The following is a 12,847-nucleotide window of genomic DNA, read 5'->3' as shown; positions in this document are numbered from 1 at the left end:
GAGAGTTATGACATCTCATGACTTATTCTCTCGAAATACTCTCACTTGGCGGGTTTCCAGTGTATCAACTTATACACCCATGAAGTTGACTTTGAATACTTCTATTCCCATAGCCCAAGAAACAGCGCTATCTCGTCAATCACTCATGCTAGTCTTCTTAAGTCATTGTTGTCCAATCAATGACCTGGACTAGGGATTCTTACAATGGTGTGCTTCCATCTTCACTTAGTAGGGTTTCTTTCATTAGATCACGTATCTAATAAACCTACCTGGAACACTCCATTATTTTGGACTGTCATCTAAATTCTAAACCATGATTTAGACGAAGAAATAAACTGAGTTTATTTCGGATAACAAGAGTTTGTAAATATTGAGCACCGCGTAAACTCTTTTATGTTTCTCAATTTTACAAGTCTTTTTAGGATTTTCTTCCTTAATCCTAATGTCTTAGATCCGTGCATCTTATATGTCCGTTCTAAGGTGACAGTTTAGTTTATGTTTTTCACTTTGCTTATTATTATCATGCTTCAGAACTCTTTCGTAAGCTATTATGATAATGTCAGTTTCTTGAACTGAAATCAGCACTTCCCAAGTTCTAATTCTGGTTTCTTATCAAGTAGAGTTAGCAACGACTCCCAGCATGAAAACTCTTTTTCATCTGTTCGCCCTTCTTAAAAGATTCTTATCTTTATTTTCGGAAGATTGTTTTTATGACTTTCTTCAACTTCTGTTTTCAGAGACATAATTTTGAATGCTCTCAGCACTCTCGGTCCTTTCTTTGACTTTCATAGGTGACAACATCTTTTGTACTCTAAGTACATTTTAGATGTGCGGGTAAACATCAATCATCTCCATGATCGATCTTATGTTTTCCTGCCATAAGTATTTCTCTCATGTTCTGCTTTCACTTGTCAGGATTTCCAAATTCTGAGTTTCGCTAGGCAGGTCTCATGTGAGATGGGTGGAAACTCTTCTCCAAGAGTTCCTGATCTCTTTCAAAACTTCTTTTGAAATGAGTCTCTTTCATCACTTTAATCTATTGACATAGATTGTGATGCCCTAATAAATTTACCCTCGTCTATTGTCCTATTGAGTCAGTTCACTAACTGTTTTTCTCAATCCTAGTATGTATCCACATACAGGACTTTGAAACGATCTTGGTTCACTCCCACTTACCTTCTTGTTGAACAAGACTATTCATTCTAAGAAATTGAATCTGATCAAATTTCTTTGCGAATGTTAGAGCCCCACTCCTTTTAGATCTCATCTCTTTAGACTCTCAGTCTAAACTCGGAGTAGTTTTGCTATAGTTTCTGTGAATCTTCTCTAAGACTCACTCGGGGTTTTGAGCAATTATCGAGATACCTTCTTAGTTTCTTTAAGAGATTTCATCGTGAGTAATTCCTTACTCTCGTTATGGCAAGTAACTCCTTACTTCCATTATAGCGAGTAACTCTTTACTCCTATTTGTTGTTCTTTTTATTCGAACTTCTTTCGAATGTTTTATTTCCTCCCACTTGTCCGATTATCAAAGAACGCTTTCTTTTTAATAGGACATCGAGAGCAATAATTTAATTGTGTTTCGATGATTTGTGGAACAACCCCGTTATTCTTCGCTTGAAGAATCTATGTCTAAAGGTCTTTGGAATAAAAGATCATTTTAGAACTCTTCTAAAATCCATATTCGTATGGAATCTTTTTATTCACTGTAGCTTTCTAGGTCTTAGTGGTATGGCTTTTGTGCATTTAGACTTTTGCTTTCGGAAGACTTTATGACTTTTAGACTTATGATCTTATCATAATCTTTTAGTCAGATTTGATCCTTACATGATTCAGGTTTAGTCTCCAAGACTTCCTTAAATCTAGTATTTAGTATATTCCAGTCACATTAATCACTTTCTTATGTCTAACATAAGCTTTTAGTGAGTAATTGACTCTTGAGATCTTGTCAAGTACATTTGTTTGAACCATAATTAACGATCGTTGAGGGATACGAGATCACTCAACTTTTAGCTTCATCCATGTTCTTTCAAATTTGTTTGACTAGATTAGAATAACTAAATTGGATTTTTTGGTATAATTCTTTAAAAGTTGAGTAGGCATCTTTTAAGAACATCATAAAATACTGAATAGTTTATTTATCTCTATAATCTCATTACAGAGTCAATGTTCGAAAAAGAAAAAGGAAAACTAAAACTAATTTAGAGTTATCCCTATGGAGTCTATGATCCTTCTCTAGCTTTATGCAGCAACTATTACTCCTTTCAGCTTTTGACACGTTCATCTCCTTACTCATTAAATACTCAGCTTCCACTTGTTCCTGTCATTCATAATGAAAAGAACAATTCAGGTATCCAATACCTTTTGCGGAATTGTATTGAATTGAATCAACTTTTAATATATTTTACCTTGACCGGAAACCACCTTTCCGTTCTTTTTTATCTTCCAGGAATTTGGGACAGTTTCTCTTCCAATGGCCTATGCCATTGCAGCAGAAACAGTTAGAATCAGATTGGGCACTTCTGTTTTTGGCAACTTGTTTGCCTTTCCATTTGCCCATCTTCTTCTTCTTGAATCTCTGCTTTCCTTCCTTTTTAAATCCCTTTTCCTTTTGAACCATCAGAATTTCTTTCTTAGGTTCTACCACTACGATATTCTCTTCGGCTGTCTGTAGCATAGCGTGTAGTTCTTCCAGAGATTTATCCCATCCATTCATGTTGTAGTGCATTCTAAACTGACTGAACCCATCATGAAGTGAATGCAGGATAATATCTGTGGCAAAATCTCGGCCATGGTCGACTCCAAGTCGAGCTAGTTTCTCAAAATGACTAATCATTTTGAAAACATGTGGCCCTACAGGCTTTCCCTTCTCAACGCGCATATCCAATATTGCCTTTGAAGTCTCATACCTTTCCATCCGCGTTTGGAACAAATTCCTAAGTTGTCGAATAATGGTGTAAGCATCCATGTGAATGAACTTATCCTGAAGATTAGGTTCCGTGGTTGCTAACATAAAGGCATGTTACGGGTTCAGCTTTCTTTCGGAGACTTCTTTCCGAATCTATCTCCTCATCAGTCGAATCTTCAGTGATTATCGGAAGTGGTGTGTCTAGAATGCTTGCCTTGTTTTCCGATCTGAGAACGAGTTCCAGATTCCTTTCCCATACAATGAAGTTATCTCCGTTCAGTTTTTCTTTCTCTAGTAGCCAACGGATGTTGAAGGAATTTTGGTTGTCATAATTAAACTACATGTAAGAAACGCGAAGTGATTTAAACTTGTTATCCTGGCATAATTCCTGTATGCCTATATTATTCTATATTTCTTGTCCCCTAAGAATAATATAATTTCAAGATCCCATTCCTCCTGAATTAAGCGTACTAAGGCACTGCCCTTAATCCATCGTCCTGTGTGAGTAACTCCTTAGTGATCATACTACTATGATTCTTAGTTGAGAAATTTCACACTTGTGTGTCAAATTGTCCTTTTGCCTCGAAATCCAAAACCCTTTTGCTGACTCATTGAGAATAACCATTTAGACATGTAGATCTCTGCTATAGATCTACCCGTATTGTCCCGAGGTAAAAGATGGCACTCTGCGAAGGCCGACCCACCATCGATGAACAAGGGACAACAGGTGTCTTAATCTGGGTAGGCATTTACTCAAAATTCTTTTTGGGACTTTTTACGTAATTTATCAAGCTGCGTTACTGTGAACTCTGGCATAACCAATTATGATTTACTACGTAAAGTTTATGTGGGTTTGCGTAAAGATCTCTTACATCTTTTAGTATTACCCCTAAAAGATCTCATCTTTTAGCTTATTTCTTGTTCGCCTACGGTTCGTACGGATTCTTATCCTTGAACCACCATTGAGTACTCCCACTCGAATCATGATCTCATCATTCGATTCGTCAATGGCTACTTAAGACCCTATACTCTAAGTATTATTCGGGCACTTTCACTTGTGGTTAGGAACAAGAAACGTTTACCCAACTAAAGGTATACTAAGCTACGCAATCACATAAAATATACATACATCCAGAAATATGACAATCATATAAGATAAAGTATGTATCGTAGATTTGTTTCTAGGTTCGCTATGTCTCGTATAGCTAATTGTGGGAAATTGTGACATTCCTATATCAAACGTGAGTTCTAAGTCTATTTTCGTAAAATACGGACTTATAACATGTTATGTTTCTTCCTTAATGATTTCCAAAATCGATTCTAAGAAAAACTCTGTTTGGCTCATCCGATGGCCCGGCTCAATTTCGGAAAAGTAAGTTTGAAATTCGGAGAAAAAGTTTGAAAAACTGCCACTCGAGTCAAGATCCAAAATCTTCAAGTCAAACTCAAAAATGGACCCAAGTCAACTTTGGTAAAACCCTGGACAGACCCTGGTTAAATCCTTGGTCAAGTCCTGGTCAAACCCTTAGTCAAACCCTAGTCAAACTCGGTCAAGGGACCTTTGACCAGTCAAGGGACCTTTGACCAGTCAAGGATGAACCAAGGTCGGTCAAAGTCAAGGTCCGTACCCGGCTCGGCACGTTCCGAGCCGTGTCCCTCGGGTGGACGCGTCCTGACCCTATGCCAGACGCGTCCCATGGACCACAGACGCGTCTGGACTAATCCGAGACGCGTCCGAAGATATCGCAGGTCGCGTCTGGAAGATGCGACCTTTTCGAGATATACTCGGATATCCCAATCCGTGTCGGACTGGGATGCGTCCAAGACAATCTCGGAGTCCCAGTCCGAGACGGACTGGGACGCGCCAGGCCAGTCCTGCCCGGGACAGACTTCATCTTCCTCCTATTTTCTTGACGTCCCTTGATTTTTCTGTTGTTCCTTCATGGTTGAGCTGCTGTTTTTCACTGTTTTTGATGATTTTCATCATCAACACAGTGGGTTTTGACCCTTTTTTTGCTAAATTTCAAAACCCTAAAACTAGTTTTCGAAAACCTTTTTCAAAAAACTAAAGTTTTAGTGTATTAGGGTATTGAATCTACATCAAAAACCCTGATTTTCATGTTCAAATCTTTATTTAAACAATGGTGTTTTCTAGTCATTCAAGCTCGAATCTTATTCGTGTAGTCAAAGATAGTTTCATGTAACCGGCTCGTGATGCCACTGTAGGGTTACGGATGTGTCTAACACATCTTTTCTAGTGTTTATTTCGGAATCTCAAACATCTAATGTTAACACTAGACTCCCAGGATCTAATTATACATGAACTAATCAATGAACTAGATATGGAAAGATGATTACCTTTAATCGCTTTCCCACGAACAAAATTCCGACAGGATCTAATTACACTAGACTCGAGACACAGAGTGTATGACTTGATCTCCCTCCTTCGAGTTAGCTAGAACTCTCTTGAAGGTTGAGATGAAGAACACCTTCTTCTAGACTAGATAATCGAAAAAACTCATTTTCTCTCTTTTGACTTTTCTCTCTAAAAGTTCTCTTGAATTGTCTCTTTATTTCCGTACATAATTATGTCTTAAGGAGGTCTATTTATAAGGACCATAGACAAGGTATTTGACCCAAACTAGGATTCCTAAAATATCTCCTTCAAGACATATCTTTTTGTGTCCCATATGAAACCCTAAAAGGGTTTATGTGTGGCCGGCCAATATAAGCCTCTATGGACTTTATGGTCGGCCCACACAAGGGGTCTAACCGGCCATGTGCTGGCTGGCCCCTTCCTAAGGTCGGCCATCACATGGCGGACCCCTTTATGGGCACCCCCGGGCTCCCTTTTTAGCCTGGGGTTATGTACACTTGTTCGGACTCTTCCGAACTCCTTTTGGCCTCAAATAATGGATCTAATCCACTTATTGTCACTTTATACCTAGTCAATTTCTCTCCCTTCAAACCATCACTCTTATGTGTAACCCTTGTAGGATCCGATCTATGTTAGCCGCGGATTATCGAAGTTATTCGACGATCGTAGTTGACTTCTAGCTAACCATTACGACCCCTAATTCGACCGGACTAATGATCTTCCAAATAAGGTCATTATGATCATATTCGCTAAATCGTACGCATTGTCATCTTGATCGAAGGACATCCCTTAGGAGGATACCATTCCTTCGGACCGAGGGAATATATCCTTCACGTGTCCTCCTCTCTATCGCCGCAATCAAAAGATGACCACTCCGCCAATTAGATGTTAACAACAAATTTCGTCAAGGTGATCTTCATGAAGAAGTATACATGAAACTCCCACCCGGATTTTCATCTCAGGAGGAGTCTAAAGTCTGTCGTCTTCAAAAATTGGTATATGGCCTAAAACAGGCTTCCTGCCAATGGTTTTCAAAATTTTCCTCTGTCCTTCTTGGAAGAGGATTCTCTCAATCTAAGAGTGATTATTCTCTTTTTTACATTCCGCTCACACTCCATTCAAATTTTCGTTCTCGTCTATGTTGACGATATCGTCATTACAGGAAATAGTGAAGATGTTATTTCCAAATTAAAATTGTTCCTTGACAGTACTTTCTCCTTAAAAGATTTGGGTCGTTTACATTATTTCTTGGTATAGAAGTTTCCCGATCATCTCAAGGCATCTTTTTTTGCCAACGCAAGTATGCACTTGACATTCCCAAAGACTCTGGGCTTATTGCCTCACACCGTTCCGATTTTCCCATGGAACAAAAGCTCTGTCTAAGTCCGTCCGATGGTAATCCCTTATAGTATCCATCGATATATCGTCGCCTCATCGGTCGTCTACTCTACTTAACTATGACACGACCAGACATAACCTTTGCCGTCAATAATCTCAGCCAATTTATGCAAACTCCTAGTCAACTTGACTTAGACGCTTCTCATCACGTCCTTCATTACTTAGAAGGTTCCCTCCGTAAAGGATTTTTTTATCTGCAGACAGCTCTCTCCACATCACAGGTTACTGTGACTCTGACTAGGTTGGCTGCCCCTCTAGTCGCCGTTCCACTACTGGATATTTTACAATGCTCGGTTCCAGTCCTCAATCTTGGAAATAAAAAAAGCAACCTACTATTGCCAAATCTTCTGCATAGAATATCGTGCATTCACCATTCTCACGTGTGAGCTACAATGGCTCAAGTAGCTACTACTTGACTTCATAATCGATCATTTTAACACGGTGACAGTCTACTGTGATAATCGGGCAACTCTTCACATCGCCGACAACCCCGTCTACCACGAACGTACAAAACACATTGAGATAGTTGCCACATTGTTCGTGAGAAGATCAAAGACAACGTCATTGTCACGCACTTTACAACTTCCGACAACATGTTAGCTGACATCTTTACAAAGCCCCTTGGAGCAGAGCCTTTCAAGATAATTATTGGCAAGTTAGGCGTTACTTCCATCCCCGCTCTAACTTGAGGCACCGGTCCATGATGAGTCATGAAAATGCCTCATCTGAATATCTTAATTTAGACTAGTTAGTCTAATTCGAGCTGTTACTCTGATGTTTTGCTTGTGTTTCCTTACTCAGGTACCTTTTTCAGAGTTATGTGTGCAAAGACGGATAAAACTGGGAGAAAGGCATACAAAGGGCATTTTGGTAATTGGGAGATTATTGTAGTCTGGTGATTAGGCCAATTTTGATGCTCGGATGAAAGTAGAGTCCAAGACGAATCCATCGGCGAAAGCGGAAGTGGAATCGGAGTCCGGATGCGAAAATTATAGCTAGTCAAGCGTGGGTCTTAATCTGTTGACCAAAGGTCAACCCGAATCCCTCTCGAGACACGTGGCGCAAGAGATGGAATCAGATCTAATGGTTCCAATAAGTCTCGGGATACTCTCGGGCGTAAAGAGTGTGTCTCGGGCTCTTTTCAGACGCACTAGACAGATCGACGGTTGTAGCTATTCCCGAACACGTGGATCCATCTTAAGTGTTGTTGCAGCTTACTTAAAGTACTGCCCGAAGCACTGAATCATCCGTATTTCCAGCAGAGACACGCTGACTTGGCCGTTTCATATACCCTTCCTTTCTTCTCAATCTCAACAGTAGAGATGGAGAACGTGAAGGTAAGGATTCTTTCCAAATAAAAAAGGAAACCGAGAAGGGAAAGGAGCTGAACATGGACCCGATTGAGAGCTTATGGAAAGAGGATTTTGCTGAATCAAGAAAGTGGGAAATCAATGGAAAGAGAGAGATATGTATTTCTCTTTAAAACAGAAAGATAGAATGAAGATTTGATGGAGATATTCTCTCGGCTGGAATTTGAGAGAGAGAGAGAGAATCGGCCATAGATGTATAAAAAGAACAGAGCTTCATCAGGAATCTCATCTCGGTTTGGGGGGTAAAAGGATCCTCTCTTAAGCTCAATCAAACTAGAAAAATCAGAGAAAAAGAGAGAAGGAAAAACAGAGGAAACTCTTACCATCATCATCATCATCTATTATCATCTTCTTCATTATCTCTTTTAGTGAGAGAAAGAGATTAAATCAGATAGGAAGAGATTAACAGAGATTATCATCATCTCTTTTCGGAACAGAAACAGTAACACCATCATCATCATCTTTATTATTTTGTTTCTAAGTTTGTCTCTTTTAGTGAGAGAGAGAGAAGAACAGAAAGAGAGAAATTGTAGAGAGAGAGAGAGAGAGAGATATTTTTGAATTAATAAAACCAATTGAAATCTCTCCAATTCTTTACTGTTTTGGTTAGAAAGAGAGAGGGAGAGTTATATTAATGTTTTAGAGAGAGAAAGAGAAAGGTTAGAGTGAGAAAGAAGGAGAAAACAGTAAAGAGAGAGAAAAACCAGGTGAGGTAAATAATTTTCCCACAGAGAAGTATTTTCCGGGAAGACGAGAAAATCGTTTTCCCTAAGGGTCTGTTTGGCAGAACTTTGGGAAAACAGAAGGAAAATCTTTCCCTAAGGCCCTGTTTGGTTCTGAAATAGCGAAAAAGTTAAGTTTTCTTCTCCCTCTCTTTACTTTATTTTCCAATTCTTTTTACATAATGCCTATGAGTAACTAATTTTCCTATCTAGGGTTTTAGATGAAGTCATAGTAATTATATTTTCGATAAATTTATTACAGTTTTTATTATTTTAACGATAATATCTTCCGGGTTTTTAAACCGTCCATGGACTGAAAACCTGAGTTATACAAAGAACTATCGAATTAGACCAAATTAATTTGTCGTTAGAATTGTTAGGAAGACGAATTCAGAAAACCCTAGGCTCTCCCCCATTTGAGTTCCTTGTATCATTTGTAATTATTTTCTTTCTGTAATTTTATTTTAATATTTTATTTATTTTATTACCAAAACCTCATTAAAACCAAAAACCAAGTTACTTCCAAGTCTTAGAATAGGTTTCACTTAGTCTCTGAGGAACGAACCGGTCTTACCGGAATTTTACAACTTAACACCCGTGCACTTGCGGGTGTAGACCTATTTAGGGTAACCTTCTAGGCCCATCAAGTTTTTGGCGCCGCTGCCGGGGACTATGTTTTAAATTTGTTCTAATCTTGGAAAGTTTTTATTTTTGGTAAGTTTTTATTTTTGGCCACTTTGACTTGCTTCTCTATTTTTTTTGTGTAGGGCATTAAGGAGCGAAAGAGAAGGCGCAAACAAGGAGGAGGGGTCGAAAAGAAGAAATTTACATTTATTTTTTTATTTTATTTTATTTTTGGTGAGAGAGAGACTTTAGACTTTCTAGTTTTTATTTTTGGATTAAAGTTTTGACCCTAAATTAGAGGGCTTATAAATTGTAACCGAAAAACCAAAACGAAGCCTCGGGTTCGAACACTCGCGGGGAGAGTGGCCCGGGTCGTCTGCAAAGGTCGTCGCCCGTCTCGAACGGGAGGTAACTTTCTCTAATCACCCACGAATCCCCTGTTAGTGGGTACTTTTTATAAGATCTTCGTAGTGCTTCCTCGGTTTTCGTGTTAAAAAAAAAAAAAAAAAAAAAAAAAAAAGACCAAAAGAAAGGAGTCAAGTTTAGTTACATAAGTGTCAATTCTCATCTTGTGATCGTGCCTGACCATCATGGCACATTTTTCCAATGGTTGGACGTACCCTGTTGATGATGATGACCTTGATCTAAAGGGACCCTTAATCAACCGAACTGATATAACCTTAAGAGAATACCAACAGTTGCGTAAAGACTGGCTTAACCAACGTGGTACGACTCTAAGAGATTGTCAACGACTTAACGAGGGGAATAGGCTAGTTGAGCCTAACCGAACTGGTATGACCCTAGGAGAGTACCAACAGATGTGTAGAGACGAGCCTAACCGACCGGGTATGACATTTCAGGATTATAAACGAATGTCTAGAAACAGTCCGATTAGTGAGTGGAGTAGACCATATGAGCCTGATCAATCTCATATGACATTAGGAGATTAGCAACAAATGTGTAGAGATGGTCCGATTAGCGATGGATATGGTCCGACGCCAAATATATATGAGAGACCTTATTGTCCACACTATTCTGAGACCAATGACTTTAGAGACAGGTATGATCCTAATATGTACGGAGGAAGTTATTATCAAGAGTCTACGTTTAATTACACTAGCGAACCTTATTACGAGGAGACTCTTGAAGATAGATCTCGATCAGAGTCCGAGAGTCGTCTTATTGAGATTATGTCACAATTTGCGACTCAAATGCAGCAGGATACTGAGTCCTTGGCTCAACAGATGAAAATGTTTAAGTCACAGTTATTCGCCGACGAGGAAGGGGGTTCACCACCCCAAACTCAGAAAGGTACTAGGTACGATGACGAGGTTAATACGTCTAACCCTAGTACTAAGTTAAATGTCGATGAATTTACTAATAATACCCTAGAGCCTGAAAGGTCTGATGACCTTGTTGTCTTGCTTCCTCCACCTATGTCATCTCACCATGATAGGACTACACTAGACATTGATATTCAAGATGATGGCTCTATGAGCAAGTTTGGGAATGACACTATTCTGAACTTTCCGACATTTGAGATTTGTAAGGAGTCAGCGTTAGATGAAATTCTAGGAAGGCATGATATTATACCTGACTGCGAGGCTTCAGATGTCTTTGAGGACATTGATAACGTTAGAGACATGTTAGATACTTTGTCAGACTGTGTACCTAAGGAAACCATGGACCTTGACCTGGTCCCCGAGCATATTGCCTTACCCTTAGAGTCTAGTTTGACCTTTCACATGGTCTCAGACTCGGTTGTTGATCCCTTTTGCGACACTTCAGATGTCTCCTCTAGAACATCTATGGAAATAGTGGATATTCTATCCACTAAGCTTGCAGATGACTTTCTGCCTTCGACGGATATATTGGCCCTTCATTGTTATGTCGATCCTTTTGATGACTTTCTAGTCATTGGTCCAAGTATTTATAGTTACTTAGTGGACTGTGCATCCACTAAGTTTGGGGATTGCCCCTCATCTTTAATAGTCTCACATGCACTCTCTGCAATTCACAAAGATGTGAGACTATCGTTCACTGAAAACTTTGTGTTTTGGGTGGACCCACAGATGTATCGAATATTGGTTTACAGTTAATCACATATCTGTAATCCAGTAGGTTAATTCTTTTTATTTTTTCGAATCATCTGTTTCGTCTGGCTGAAGACGTTAAACTTAGCGCTTTCTGGGAGGCAACCCACGCTTAGGACTTCCGAATCAGGTAATATCTTTCCCTTCACCCTGTTATTTTTTTACATAGTCTTCAGAACATTGAGGACAATGTTCGGTTTAAGTTTGGGGATAGGGGATTGAAATTTTTGCTAAGTCCTTATTTCAAAAATTCAGAAGGGTTCAAAATTTTTCAAAATTTTAACTTTTGGATTGAAAATGTGAGTCGAGCTGTTTTTGCTTGTTAATAGTTATAGAGTCTAGTTGGTCGGACTATCCGCTTGCTAAAGGTTTTTCCACGAATTTCGAGTCTTGAGGTTGTCTGTGCACTAGCCATGTGAGTGTTAGATAGGTGAAGAGTTGACTTTTCTGAGAGAACTTAATCGATCATTAGTGGAGACTTAACCTATGTGAGATTCTGAGCCTTTCTTGTTGTTTTGAGTGATCTCTTCTGAGCTAATTCCGAGTAGAGTGAAGAGCTACTCAACCTCGCAATATTGAAACGAACTCATTTGATCTCCTGAGTTCAAATTTTACAACCACTAGGGATGTCATCAGGAAGTAAACCTTTTTCTTGTAGTCTGAGAAACTTGAAAACAGTGTCAACTAGAGGAAGATAGGAACCTCATCATTTAGAACCCTGAGAATGAGGCATGAAGCAAAGTGGAGAGAATTATACCCCAAGGAAAGTGTTAAGAAAGTATATTGTGTATCTTGAGTTTTATTACCAGCAGCGTATTAGAAAAAAAAATAAATAAATAAATAAAAAAAAAAAAAAAAAAAAATCAAAGAAAAAAGAAAGAAAGTGTGTTTTAAGTGTTTATCCCTTGAATTAGTTCTTGAAGATTTGAAGACGTCAAGTTCTCATGAGTTCTAGTCATATCCTCATTAGTGTCTATCGACCTCTAGGGAGCATTGTTAGATAGTAGATCAGGTGAGAAGAGTTAGTTAGCTTCCCCATTCCATATTAGTGGTTGTTTCCTTCTTTGAGATCAGTCGTTTACCAAAAATTTAGTCCGTCTTTTGTAATGTGTTGAGTTTTTCTTCATGCTCATACTCGCACATTGAGTGAAACATTTCTGAGTGACTTTAATTTTTGAGTGTATGACCGCGAGGCAGCAGTCGAGGCGAAATGTATTGAGAAGGTAATCGAGGTCTTGTCTGTTTGGAACCGAAATGATACTCATATTGGCTGGTCACGTGCACTTCGAGTCTTGATTACTAGTGAAGGGATTTTTAGCATTTGTATGGCTTGGTCGACTTAGATTTCATTTTTA

At 38.9% G+C, this 12,847-nt stretch overlaps 1 protein-coding gene across 1 annotated transcript in view; it reads left to right on the top strand.

Moving 5' to 3' along the window:
• The window catches only part of LOC147538704 (uncharacterized), a 56,067-nt gene extending 43,756 nt beyond the window's left edge, over window positions 1-12,311 (top strand). Inside the window, exon 2 of the mRNA XM_086640025.1 lies at window positions 9,414-12,311. Coding sequence (XP_086496151.1) covers window positions 10,356-11,498 — 1,143 coding nt within the window. The 5' untranslated portion in view covers window positions 9,414-10,355 and the 3' untranslated portion in view covers window positions 11,499-12,311. The remainder of the gene's footprint in view (window positions 1-9,413) is intronic.
• The last annotated feature ends 536 nt before the right edge of the window (window positions 12,312-12,847 follow it).

Source organism: Eschscholzia californica, unplaced genomic scaffold, assembly GCF_041429995.1.
Source record: "Eschscholzia californica isolate CP2 unplaced genomic scaffold, dmEscCali1.0.p SCAF_5, whole genome shotgun sequence".
Classification (NCBI taxonomy): Eukaryota; Viridiplantae; Streptophyta; class Magnoliopsida; order Ranunculales; family Papaveraceae; genus Eschscholzia; species Eschscholzia californica.
This window is presented reverse-complemented; position numbering and strand designations above follow the sequence as displayed.